General features: G+C 46.1%; 1 protein-coding gene across 4 annotated transcripts in view; it reads right to left on the reverse strand.

Moving 5' to 3' along the window:
• LOC308486434 (C-type lectin lectoxin-Thr1-like) overlaps positions 1-13,448 on the reverse strand; it is a 44,124-nt gene that overhangs the window by 8,601 nt on the left and 22,075 nt on the right. Inside the window, exons 3-5 of one of the 4 annotated variants that reach the window (XM_081023285.1) lie at positions 10,732-10,866; positions 10,318-10,426; positions 8,267-9,744 (exon numbers count right to left, since the gene is read on the reverse strand). In XM_081023285.1, the coding sequence (XP_080879411.1) occupies positions 9,662-9,744; positions 10,318-10,426; positions 10,732-10,866 (327 nt within the window). In that variant the 3' untranslated portion in view covers positions 8,267-9,661. Of the gene's footprint in view, positions 1-1,493; positions 1,574-8,266; positions 9,745-10,317; positions 10,427-10,731; positions 10,867-13,448 lie in introns of those variants that run through there. The other 3 variants (XM_081023283.1, XM_081023284.1, XM_081023282.1) reach the window with 3 other exon arrangements.

The raw sequence follows: 13,448 nt of genomic DNA on the forward strand, positions 1-13,448 counted from the left end.
CTGCTTTCCCCCACCGCCAGCCTCAAAGCGGGGTCAGGGAACAGCGCGAAGGCGTCACGCGCCTTCCTGCTGCCCCCCGATCCTCTGGGGCTGGCGATGGGGGGAAGCGCTGCTTTCCCCCACTGCCAGCCTCAAAGAGCAGACTCTCCTGGCTTCAGTGAAAGCAACGCGAAGACTCCGGAGCGCAGGCTTCGGAGGCTTCGCGTTGCTATCGCTGAAGCCAAGGAGCCTGCATTCGCCCCATAGGATGCACACACATTTCCCCTTCATTTTTGAAGGGGAAAAAGTGCGTCCTATAGGGCGAAAAATACGGTACACTTTGCCACTGAGGCGGGTGACAAAATGCCGGGCGGCACTCACCGCGGGGCCTGCAGCGCACCTGAGCTATGTGTCTCTCCTGGGAGTGACGCGGTGGCTTGATTGCCTGCAGGTTCTACACTGCCCCAAATGGTCTGCCCGCCACCTCCCCATCAGCTGTGGGGTGCCTGAGTGGGAGGAGGCATGCAGACTCCTCGGAGGCCCAGCGGAGAGTCCTGCCCCAGCTGGGCCCGCCTCTGGACGCAGGGCATGCGCGCCACCCCAGGCACCCAATTGGCTTGTTCCACTGCTGCATCTCTGCTGTTGATCTGACAGGGCAGGCGTGCGACAGGACAGGTTTGAGTTCAGAGTAGTGCAAGCAGACTAGCTGTGTGCATCAGATATCATTCCTCAGGGTGCTGACACGGCTGTTATTTTCCTGGTGGGCTTCCGTGACTCCCACACCATACATTTCAAGCACCTTCAGTAAACATTCAGAGCATGTAGGTTTTACCCACGAACCATGGGGACTGTAGCCCTGCGGACAGCAACCTACAGTTCCCAGGATTCTTAAGGGAAGTTCATGTTCTTCAAATGTGTGTTCAATGGGTGTTGGAGATCTTGCTCACTTCGTCTCTAAGGTATGGTGGGTTCTCCAAGTTGTTCCTGATAAATGGTTGTTGCTTATGACCCTACCCTGTCCCTGGGGGTTCACTTGAAAGCAGAACATGTTGGAGCCTTCATGAAACCTGAGTAAGTACTCCAACCTTTTGGGCCAACGGGTATTTTCTGGGATGTTGAGCCCACCATCTCAAGTCATCTTAAAGAAGGCCTGCCTACTTCCAGCCTATGAACAGCGTATCTATCCAATCACTATCCCACATAACCTGTATCTTTCCAGAATTGAGTTTCAGCCTGGTGGCCCTCATCCAGCCCTCTAGTGGTTCCAGGCTATGGTCCTGAGCTTCCTCAGCCTCATCTGAATCTGAGAAGAACGATAAACTGATGAACTGAGCTGGTTGCCCAAGGCCTCACTTCAGATGCCTAAATGACATCTCATCAGCTCTTGAGATGCAAAAGATGGCCATGGGATTGAGATTCATAACAGGTCTTCTGCAGAGACTCTCAAGAATATCTTCTGTTTTGTGCCCTTGCTCTTTCTGGACCCACCCAAAGCACCTAGAGGTCCCTCTTACCACTGCCTCGTGCCATGTTAGCCGGTTGGTAAAGCCATGATAGCAGCTTTCCATTTCTTTTTTCCAGCCCCGGAGGCAGCCTTGAGGTAACAGAGAGGGAGAACATTAGCATTCAACATTGTCACGTCAGCACATGAAACAGTGGAAATAAAATATTTTTGGGGTGTCATAAAAGCCAAAGGGAAATTGAACGTCCTCAAAGACGTCCCAGGTCATGGGGTCCTCCACTTTCTTGGTGTCCAATATGACATATATTTTCATTGTATTAAATTTTTTACCTGCCCATTTTCCAGCCAAGGAAAGCTAATGAGAATAACAGCAATAGATAATCTTATTTCAACCAATAATAAAAAACCACTAGGAAATAAATACTACTAAACCCAGAATGATTCTGAAAAGTGTAGCTGGTCACTGCAACTATACTGAGGGTGCGGGTTCCAAAGGTGTGCAGCCACCTCAGAAAAGACCTACTGACAGATGAAGATGGTGGACAGACCAGTATCCAACTGGAACGTCCGTGTGCAAGGAAGAGGATACAGGCACAAACAAGTCCACAGATTTCATAGGTCCATCCCATTCAGGGGCCTGAAGGTTAAAGTCAGCACGATGAAATGCACTGGGAGACATTAAAACTGGTACGATCTAAGTGCTATTCAAGCTGCGTGCTGTAAACAGAACAGGATTCTGTCATTTTGAACCAAACAGTCTACAGGGCCAGACCCACACACGACACATTACAGTAGTCTAGCATGGACCAAGACCAGCACATGGATCACAGTGGCTAAAACTCACCTCTTCAGAAAGGGATACAACTATTTTATCCTAGGAAACTGATGAAATACAATACGCATCATCCAAGATTGGCTGGAATTGCTGGATCTGATAATTTAACCAAAATGGCACGTGAGAGGTTGGGCAAAAATGCCAATGGATCTACACTTGGCTTTCTAATGCTGCCAGAAGCTTCTCTTTCTCTAAGGAGACATCAACCACCTTCGAGATGAAATGATACCTTACCAGTGGGACCATAGTAGTTTTTTTCTGCTTCTTTTGTTTTCATTGCGAAGCCAAAGGAGAGCTGCCATATCAGAACAAGGCAGGTGCAAAGGAGGCTGAGCCTGGGGTCAGAGGAAGGCCCCATCTGCTTCTGGAGAAAGAAAACACAAAACACATAATTGCTAGGCTGAGTTTCCTCTATCCATCGGTCAGGAGGCGAGGCATTCGCTTTCTAACAGAAAAAACACTCATTATCTCACCCAGATAGAATAAAGTAAAGGTGAAGGTAAAGGGACCCCTGACTGTTAGGTCCAGTCCTGGCTGACTCTGGGGTTGCGGCGCTCATCTCGCTTTACTGGCTGAGGGAGCCGGCGTACAGCTTCCGGGTCATGCGGCCAGCATGACAAAGCCACTTCTGGTGAACCAGAGCAGTGCAAGGAAATGCCGTTTACCTTCCCGCCGGAGTGGTACCTATTTATCTACTTGCACTTTGATGTGCTTTCGAACTGCTAGGTTGGCGGCCTCATTTTTAATAGTAGCCCATAAATCAAAACCATAAGGGGAGGGAAACATAAGGGTCAGACCGAGCCCAAACCAAGGCCAGGCGGAACAGCTCTGTCTTGCAGGGTCTTGCAGGCCCTGTGGAAAGATGTCAAGTCCCGCAGGGCCCTAGTCTCTTGTGACAGAGTGTTCTACCAAGTTGGGGCCAGTACTGAAAAGGCCCTGGCCCTAGTTGAGACCAATCTAACCACCTTGCGACTTGGGACTTCCAAACTGTTGTTATTTGTGGACTTTAAGGTCCTCCGTGGGGCATACCAGGAGAGGCGGTCCCATAGGTACAAGGGTCCTAGGCCGCATAGGACTTTGGAGATATAGCTGCCATTTAAAGGCCAGCATGGAGAGTCAAAGAGATCAGAAAGGGGGAGATAACTCACCTGGTTTTTCAGCTTCTCTCTCTCTCTCTGAGCTGCTGATTCTTTCTTATTCAAGTGTTCCAGTTGAGCTATGCCTGGGTGGGAAGCTGGTCTTTATGTGTCATTTATAGTCTGATAGGTAGGCAATGGCATGTGGTGAGAGACACTTGGCAGCACAAGGGAAGCCTAATGGTTCAACGCAAACATACACTGAGATCTTTTGCATCAGAACACAGAAGTACAGAAAGATCTCTTTCACCTGAAAGCCACTGTGGATTGAAATATATCCAGCTGCTATGAAGTGGAAATTAGCAAGGAGGAGAGTCATGCTAGGCAAGGAGGAAGTAAGAAGCTAGGAAGAGTGCTCCTGGTTCTGCCCACCCGTTTTACAAAATGTGGCCATTGCTTCTTCTCTCCACAGCGCCTCTTACTTTGAGTGTATTGTGTTAGCTAATGAAGCCCCACCTCTTTCCCTCACTTTAAGGAAGAAAAAGGGGGTCCTTCTTCAGAGTGAGGCAATCTGGTTGAGATGGACAAGGAGAGTGTCTGTTCTACCACAAATACATCTTCAGAGTGATCATGAATGGCTGGGTGAGATTTTTGTCCACTCAGTTTCCTGATCTGGAATTGGGGGGGGGGGGATATCACCTTCTGCGCAGGGTGCAACTGAAGTGGAATGGCAGGGCTGTGTGGTCCCCTGATCCACTGGGTCCTTCCTTCCTTCCTTCCTTCCTTCCTTCCTTCCTTCCTTCCTTCCTTCCTTCCTTGCTGTCCTCTTCTGATCCAAATGCACAAGTGCATAAGACTGGTGTATACTTTCCCAATGTCGTCAACATCAGCAAATGTTCTTGCAACTCGGCATCATCAAGAGGAATCCATTCTCCATCAGCAGATAAGACAAAGCATGAAACATCACATTCCTTTGCCTAATCAGAATATAGATTGAAATCCTGCCCACCAGCTGATGCATTTTGTGGGCTGTTATGAGCACATCCTGATATACTTGGGGGAAGGGGGTGTTAGTGTCAGAAGAACTGCCCCTGGTCTTCTGCAGTAAAGGTACAGAGTGTTCACACCACCAACAGTGCACTTCAAAGGCCACATCTTGTTTTTCAAGGTTGTTGTTGTTTATTCGTTTAGTCGTGTCCGACTCTTTGTGACCCCCTGGGCCAGAGCACGCCAGGCCCTACTATCTTCCACTGCCTCCCACAGTTTGATCAAACTCATGTTGGCACCTTCGAGAACACTGTCCAACCATCTCGTCCTCTGTCGTCCCCTTCTCCTTGTGCCCTCCATCTTTCCCAACATCAGGGTGAACCTCAATATATCCCTTTGCCACTCCTTGAAGCATCCTCCCTCCCCCCCCGAATCGACTGAAACAAAAAAAGCGTCTTCATTAGCACATTCATTTTGATTGCAGATATCCTTCCCCAAAATGTGAGATTCAGTCTACCCCAAATCTCTAGGTCTTTTTAAATCTCTTTTCACGACCTTACATAATTATCCTTTAATAAATTAATGTTTTTTGTTGTAAGCCAAATTCCCAGATATTTAACTTTTTTACTGATTGTAATACCAGTAATTGTTTGCAGATCATCTCTATCTTGTTCTGAAATACTTTTCACCAACAATTTATTTTTATTTTTATTAAGTTTGAATCCTGCCACCCGACCAAACTCATTAATTCTTTCCAAAACTTTGGGCAGACTTTCTAATGGATTATCTGTTGTTCTTATAAGATCACCTGCGAAAGCTTTTAGCTTAAATGATTTCCCGATCACCACTATCCCCTTTATGCCTTCATCTGCTCTTATCCTCCTTGTCAACGTTTCTAGGATCAAAATAAACAGTAATGGGGACAGTGGACAGTCCTGTCTTGTTCCCTTAGTTATTTTAAAGCTTTCTGTTATTCCATTGTTGAAAATCAGTTTGGCTTTTTGATTCCTGTAAATGGCTTCTGTGCCCCTATTAAAAGACTCCCCCAGGCCCATTGATTTTATCATTTTTTCATAAAATTCCATGACACATTGTCAAATGCCTTTTCCGTGTTGACAAACATTAATACCGGCTTCAGGTGGTAGCCTGGTTTGTCTGACGCAGTCAAAATAAACAAAAAATTGTCCAGTAGCACCTTAGAGACCAACTAAGTTTGTTCTGGGTATAAGTTTTTGTGTGCATGCACACAGGTATCTGAAGAAGTGTGCATGCACACAGAAGCTTATACCTAGAACAAACGTAGTTGGTCTCTAAGGTGCCACTGGACAAGTAATACCGGCAGTTTGTCACTTCTTGCCTCCAAGTACTCCAATATGTCAATTACAGTTCTTATGTTATCTTTCATTCTTTGAAGTCTCTCAGCCCCACTCACCTCACAGAATGTTTGTTGTGGGGGAGGAAGGGAAAGGAGAATGTTAGCTGCTTTGAGACTCCTTAAAGGGAGTGAAAGGCGGGATATCAAATCCAAACTCCTCTTCTTCTTCTTCATTTGGAATCCCGGTTGGAAACCTGCTTTATCTTCATTTACAGTGGTACTTTGGGTTAAGTACTTAATTCGTTCTGGAGGTCTGTTCTTAACCTGAAACTGTTTTTAACCTGAAGCACCACTTTAGCTAATGGTGCCTCCTGCTGCTGCTGCGCCGCTGGAACACGATTTCTGTTCTCATCCTGAAGCAAAGTTCTTAACCCGAGGTACTATTTCTGGGTTAGCAGAGTCTGTAACCTGAAGCATATGTAACTCGAGGTACCACTGTATTGTGTCTTTTAGTATACTTTTTAATCTATTTGTCAGAATATCTGCAAAGAGTTTATAATCATTATTTAAGAGGGATAACGATCTATAATTTTGAACTGTTGTTGAATCTGTACCTTGCTTCGGGATTAGTGTTATGAATGCATCTTGCCACAATTCTGGCAATTTCCCTTTACATAATATCTCATTCATAACCTCCTGAAGCGGTTGTGCTAGGGATTCTTCCAATTTCTTATAAAAAGAAGCTGGTAAACCATCTGGGCCTGGTATTTTCCATTGGAAGTTTTGCATTGGAAATTGTCTGCTGAATTTCCATCATAGTAACTGGAGAATTTAACCATTTAATTTTCTCATCCGGTATCTTCGGGAAATTATTTTGACATAAATACAGTGGTACCTCGGGTTAAGTACTTAATTCGTTCCAGAGGTCCGTACTTAACCTGAAACTGTTCTTAACCTGAAGCACCACTTTAGATAATGGGGCCTCCTGCTGCCGCTGCGCCGCCGGAGCACAATTTCTGTTCTCATCCTGAAGCAAAGTTCTTAACCTGAAGCACTATTTCTGGATAAAAAAATTCCTTCCAGTATCACCTTAAAGACCAACTAAGTTACTTCTTGGTATGAGCTTTCGTGTGCACGCACACTTCTTCAGATACACTATTTCTGGGTTAGCGGAGTGTGTAACCTGAAGCGTATGTGACCTGAAGCGTATGTAACCCGCGGTACCACTGTATTTTTCTGTTTTCTCTTGGTTTTCTTTCCCGTCTTGATATAATTCCCTAAAGTAGTTTTCAATTTTTTTAGTTATCTCCTTTGGATCATCAATAATTTCCCCCTATCTTCGAATTTGTTTATCACCTTTTCTTTTTGTTTTTTCCTTAATTGCCAAGCTAACATTCTTCCCGGTTTATTAGAGAATTCAAAGTTTCTTTGTTTTGACATTTTTTATTTTCCATTCAATTTCCTGGTTCAAGAGTATTGAAATCTGAGTTTGTAACGTTTTAATGTTTTGTTTCGCTTTCACATTTCCTGGAGTTTGGCATAAATCTTTTTCCTTTTCCTTTATCTCTTCCAAAATTTCCAATCTTTTCTTTGTCCTGAGCTATCTTAGCCAACCCCTTTTAATGCAACCATAATGGGGTCCAATAAACACTAAATATTATTTTCTGTTGTATTAGTCCTAATTTAAAATCTAATAACACCTTAGGTATTGGAGCTAGTACATTTCCCCAATGTCTGGGTAATAATGAAAGTTCCAGTTCCTTATTCCAATCATTTCTTACAGTCTGCATATTGAACTTGTGTGTTGTTATGAAAAATAAAAATCTTCTAGTGCTCAATTGCTAGCCCCACCTGGAGACTATTTCCCATTAATGCTTGGATATAGGCCTCTGCTTTCTTTGGTACTGTAAATTTGTGTGTTTCCTCACCACTTCTGACACAGAAAATAGCTGGGAATCTGACGCAGAACTCCAGATTAGCCGCTCTTTGCCATGCGTCTTGTTTGGAGGGTTTTGGGGATAACTGAAGGGAAGACTCCCTGGGATGCCTCCATCTCAATATCAAAGCTTATAGAGGAGTTGATTGCCCTCAAGGCACCATATTGCCAACGTGTCAAAGGTCTTAGCCAGCACTTTGAAGTGGATGCACAAATGACAGAGAAGCTGTTGGGTGTAGTGAAGGGTTAACCTTCTATGCCTCGAGCCTGAAGGGACGGGCTTACAAGGGAAGTAAGCCAGGACTTGAGGAAAGCAGCTTGGAATGCTGTGAGCTGAGTGGGAATCGAAAGCATTCAGTTCAGCCGCTGCAAAGAGAGAGAGAGGAGGCAGAGACGATGCAGCTTAATACGGATGGCTGATTGTGGATTGGAAATACGCTATTTGTTTCCAATAAAGAGATATTAGGACAGAAGAACCGTCTGGACTGATTTACTGCCCTTTCGACACACAGGCGCTGTGTAATTCTGCTAATTGCTTTACGACCGCTCTAAAGCCACACTGCGTAAACAGAAGCTGCAGAGGCTCGAAGGGGAAGCGTGGCTGGGCGCCAAACAATAAAGCAATAAAACTATACAAGAGAAGCCACTGAGGCTGATGCAATATATGAGTATTTACTTCTGCAACATATGTGCAGAGGCATGTACATATTTTAAAAAGTATGCTTCCCCATCAGAATGATGAAAAGGTCGGGGATCTGCAGTGAAGGAGGTTCCTTCTCCTGCTCATTGTCCAGTAGAATTCTTGGCATCTCAAAATCTGTTGCCATCAGTCCCCATCATCTTATATATATTATACGAGGGGTGGGGCACCTGCAAGGCTGTTCCCCTCCCAACTACATCCTCAATGGATTCAAGTTAAAAGAAAGGAGATTCCAGATAAACACAAGGAAGAACTTTCTGAGTGTAAGAGCTATTTGACAGTGGAATGGACGCCCTCAGAAGGTGGTGAATTCTCCTTCCTTGCAGGTTTGAAAGCAGAGGTGGGATGACAGCCTGCCAGGGATGTATTCATTATGATTCCAGCATTCCAGGGGGTTGGCCTAGATGACCCTCAGGGTCCCTTCCACTTCCACAATTTTATGTTTCTGTGTAACATTAGGTGGGGACAAAGGGACAATTGGGAGCTGAAAGTGAGCTCCTAATTAATCCTTTGCAAGCAGGAATGGGGACAGCAAGCGCTCCTTGAATTGGTTGCATTACAGATCCCCCCCCCCATAGATTTCTCTTACAGATTGGAAAGTGCATCACAGAGGCCCTCCTCTTCACCACTGATCGGTGTTAAGAGCAAACCCCATTGGGAACGTCCTACTGCTGCTGGGGGGGGGGTCTTTCTCTCATCTAATTAGTGCTGGACTGAAGCCCCTTTGGAGACACCCTTTCCGCGACAAGCAGCTGGTTTGTGCTGAGAGCACAGCTGCAAGGGGGCTGGCTGGAAGCCCCACTTTGTCGTTTTGCAGGTGTGGTTTGGAATCAAGCCGCACCTGCAAACAGTCATTTTTTCTCTGCAGAGGGATTGCTTTCATTAAGGCTCCACCCTTCCCAGGACTCTAGAAGACACTGCCATAAAAGTGCATTGGTTCTTTGCACAGTAAAAGAGACCAGTTGAATGTCCTAAATGCAATCTGAATCAGGATATTGGAGACCAGTCAGCTGGGAGGGGCAGGAAGTAATAAAGGAAAGGAATTGGTTCTTGTTTCAGGGGCATGTGTTTAAATTCACAATGCGCTGAGGCATCTATTAGGGAAGGGGAGGCTGTTGTCCTCCTGACGTTGGTGAACCCCAAGTTTCTTCATCCTGGGCTCCCAGGGAAGGGGGCTCTTGCTACTTGCAGGATTCAATTAGATCTATTGCAGGCTACTGTGAGACCAGGACGCTGGCATAGATGGGCCACTGGAATGGGGCAGAAGGGCACCTCTGACGTTTTCATATTCTGAAAAAGGCGCAGGTAGAAAGACAGCGTTGGATGGAAGCTTCTGAGATTTGATGGGGTCAGCCAGGGAGAGCGAACAGGTCAGGAGGATGCAGATGCTGGCTCATGTTCACAAATATAGGGTTCTTCATATCGGCAATCGTCAGCTCTAAATCTCAAAAAAACTGGAAAGAAAAAGAGAAATGAGTTTAGGCAGAGTGACATCAGGGGCTCCGTGGTGTGCTGCTGCTGGGACCCCAACACCCTCAAAACACATGCACCCCCACACCCCATGGTGCCTGCAAAGAATGTCCTTTCTTCTTCTCCCATTCAGAAGAAACCCAGCCACCCATCCAATACTAAATTGGCCAAGGCGGGTGGTGGCATCTATGGGGAGGACCTTGAGTGGAAAGCAAAGGGGATTAGGATGGTGTTTCCTGTCAGTCTGAGCCACCTTGGGAACACAGCTGTCAACGTTTCCCTTTTTTAGGGGAAATTCCCTTTTTCCGAATAGGATTCCTCCCAAGAAAAGGGAAAAGTTGACAGCTATGCTTGGGACGGCTAGATTCTTGTAAGGCAACTTGGAAATATCTCTACCAAACAGATGAAAGGGCTCTAAAGGAAGTCCTTCACTCTTGGCCTAAGAGCAGGCAAGGAGCACATCGCACACCCGCAGTAGAAATCAAGAAACTACTGCAACCCGCATTGCTTTGAGCATGGCAGCTCCAAAGTACCAGCCCTGAGAGTGGACTCCTTACCGTCTGCACGAAACAAGAAGCCACATGAGTTGTATCTAGTCATAGGTTTTCCCTTAGGCCACGGTAGGAACTCGGGAACAGAGCCATCTGTCCACTTCCAATTTCCATCCTGTAGGGACAAGAGAGGTGGGATGTTCTTTAGAAAGAACAGATCACAAGGAGACACTTCCAAGACACAGCACACTCCTTGATGATTCCACCCAAAAGAACCACAGACAACATTATTTGAGTTGCAAGACATCAGCCGGGAGCCCACCATGACTGTATTGGCCTCCAGTATGTTGAGTCCAGAAAACCTTCTCATAGCATTTCATCAGCTGGGGAAGCCCCATAGAAGAATCTTCCCACTGAATTCATTTACTATCAGCTCCAACAGTGCTGACGGAGGAGGAGGAGAAGGCCTTGGAGACTCACCTTATCCTTGCCTGACAATCCAATCCAGACACGTAGTACATTTGTAATTAGAAGCATGTCAGACACTGAACGCAGTTCTTCCATATCATGGATAGAGGCAAGCTCAGAAGTCGGGTCAAATATACGGCAGATTTTCTGAGAGGTGGAAAAAAGAATGAGTTTTATGCAGCTACACTTAACTTTGAATTCTCCTCAAAGTCAGGCTCAAGGTTGAATAGTGCAGTCGCAATACGTGGAAATCCAGCTCTGGACATGTGACTGATTGAAATGCAAGCTTTGTTGGGCCAACTGAGATCCAGCACGGTGCAATATCCCCATTTGTGTCTCACTCAGTTTCTTCATTGTCTGATTTTTAATTAGATTCTCCACTTTCAGTTTGTGATTTTGTTTATAAAAAGAAAAGTTCTCGGGAGAACTGAGCAGTATTTGAGTGGACATTGCCCCAGTATAAAAACATTTGTTTGCAATTTCACCTCATATACTGCAGCTTTGGGTGTTATTTTCAAGAATACACTTTACCCACAATTTCCTCTAATACAGTGGCGCCAACTGCTGGGCAGGGGGCCAAGAGCCCCACAAATCTTCAAGGATGTGCCCGGGGCCCCTCAAAATTCTGTGGTGTCTGTGCGTGCATGCCTCCTAACGTGCCTATCTTACTCATGTACACTGCATGTCGTTTGTATGTTTGTTCAAAATATTTTGGGGGAAAACGAAATTTCAAATGATGCCTCTGTTTTGATGTGTGTTATTTCAGGACATGCCAAATCGAGTTGCTCTCATTAAAATGTGCTTCAAAGCCAAATTTCCCCCCATCATGCCTGTCAGGGAACTGCCATCGGAGTCAGGAGTGGAGGAAGGGCTCCCGAGCGATGCCGGAGAAGGTCCCAGCAGGAAAAGAGGGGACTCAGTGACCGGGGAAGGAAATCAGCGTTACACCAGGGAGAAAGGGGGGCAGAGGCAGGCTTCGGAGGGATGGCTCCAGGACTCTTCGCCAGAGACCAGCGGGGAGAGCATTGGTCCTCCACTGCCCACACCCACCCTGCGCAGAAAACCTCCGCGCAGGGAGGCTAGGCAGAGACTATCCGTCAAGGAACTTTTATGTTGGAAGAAGTTCAGGAAACGCCCACTGACGGATTCTGCCAGTGACTGAGACAGACGCGGAATCAGGACTGTCCAGCCAGGGAAAGGTTTATCCAGGCAACCTCACCGAGAGTGGCAGCAACTTACGCACAAGCAACCCCCAATTCCCATTACAATGCCCATCTAATGAATTGCATGTGCACTTTTAAGGCTGCCAGATCCATCATGCAGCATGCTTGGGCAATGTCCGGTGGCGTAGTGGTCATTTTATGTTTGTGCAGAAGCTGGACACAACAGCCAACCTGTCCCCAAGGAGAACTGAAAGCCTTGCCTTGAAAGAATGAAAAAGTGCAGGTAGCTGTGTTGATCTGTTAATATATTCCCTCCCGGAAGGAGGAACAGTACCTGGCAAAATACCCATTCTATTCAGATGAGCTTGGCTAATCAGGACATGGTAGGAGAATGCCAGGGACGTGCCCTATCATAGCAGGAACATCATTGCTATTTATTTAGACAGGGCAGCCTTGAGGTCAGAGCTGAGCAAGCCAACTAGCTGGTGCATCAAATGGCATCCCTCAGGGTGCTCACACGGCTGTTATTTTCCTGGTGGGCTTCAATGACTCCCACACCAAACATTTCAAGCACCTTTAATAAACATGTAGCTTATACCCAAGGACCATGGGAACTGTAGCCTTGCGGACAGCAACCTACAGCTCCCTGGACTCTTGGGGGAATGCCATGTTCTTCAAATGTGTGTTCAGTGGCTGTTGTGGATCTTGCTTGCCTCATCCCTTATTGCATAAGCTGTTCTGACTCTCTCTAACGTACTTTGGGTTCTCCATGCTATTCCCAACAAATGGGCATCATTTATGAACCTACCTGTCCCTGGAGGCTCATTTGAAAGCAGAACATGTTGGAGCCTTCTTCAAACCTGAGTAAGTACTCCAGCCTTTGGGGCCAATGGGTCTTTTCTGGGATGATGAGCCCACCATCTCAAGGCATCTTAAAGAAGGCCTGCCTACTTCCAGCCTATGAAGAGCGTATCTATCCAATCACTATCCCACAGAACCTTTCCAGGATTGAGTTTCAGTGGCCTTCATCCAGCCCCCTAGTGGTTCCAGGCAATGGTCCTGAGCTTCCTCAGCCTCATCTGAATCTGAGAAGAAAGATAAACTGATAAACTGAGCTGGTTGCTCAAGGCCTAGTGAAGGAAAACCTCACTTCATATCCATAAATGACATCTCATCAGCTCTTGAGATGCAAAAGATGGCCTCCTGGGATAAAAAACATGGCCATGGGATTGAGATTCATAACATGTCTTCTGCAGAGACTCTCAAGCATATCTTGTGTTTTGTGCCCTTGCTCTTTCTGGACCCACTCAAAGCACTTAGAGGCCCCTCTTACCATTGCCACATGCCATCTCAAAGGGTCGGAAAAGATTCGATAGCAGCTTCCCTTTATTCTGGTCCAGCCCCAGAGGCAGCCTTGAGGTAATGGAGAAGGAGAACATTAGCATTCAACATGGTCATGTCACCACAGGAAACAGTGGAAATAAAATACCTGTATTTTTCCATCTATAAGATGGAAAAGATATCTATAAGATATCTTTTGGGGGCCTGAAAATTGAGAAAAAAGAG

Source organism: Podarcis pityusensis (assembly GCF_964106645.2).
Source record: "Podarcis pityusensis genome assembly, chromosome: 10".
Taxonomy (NCBI): domain Eukaryota; kingdom Metazoa; phylum Chordata; class Lepidosauria; order Squamata; family Lacertidae; genus Podarcis; species Podarcis pityusensis.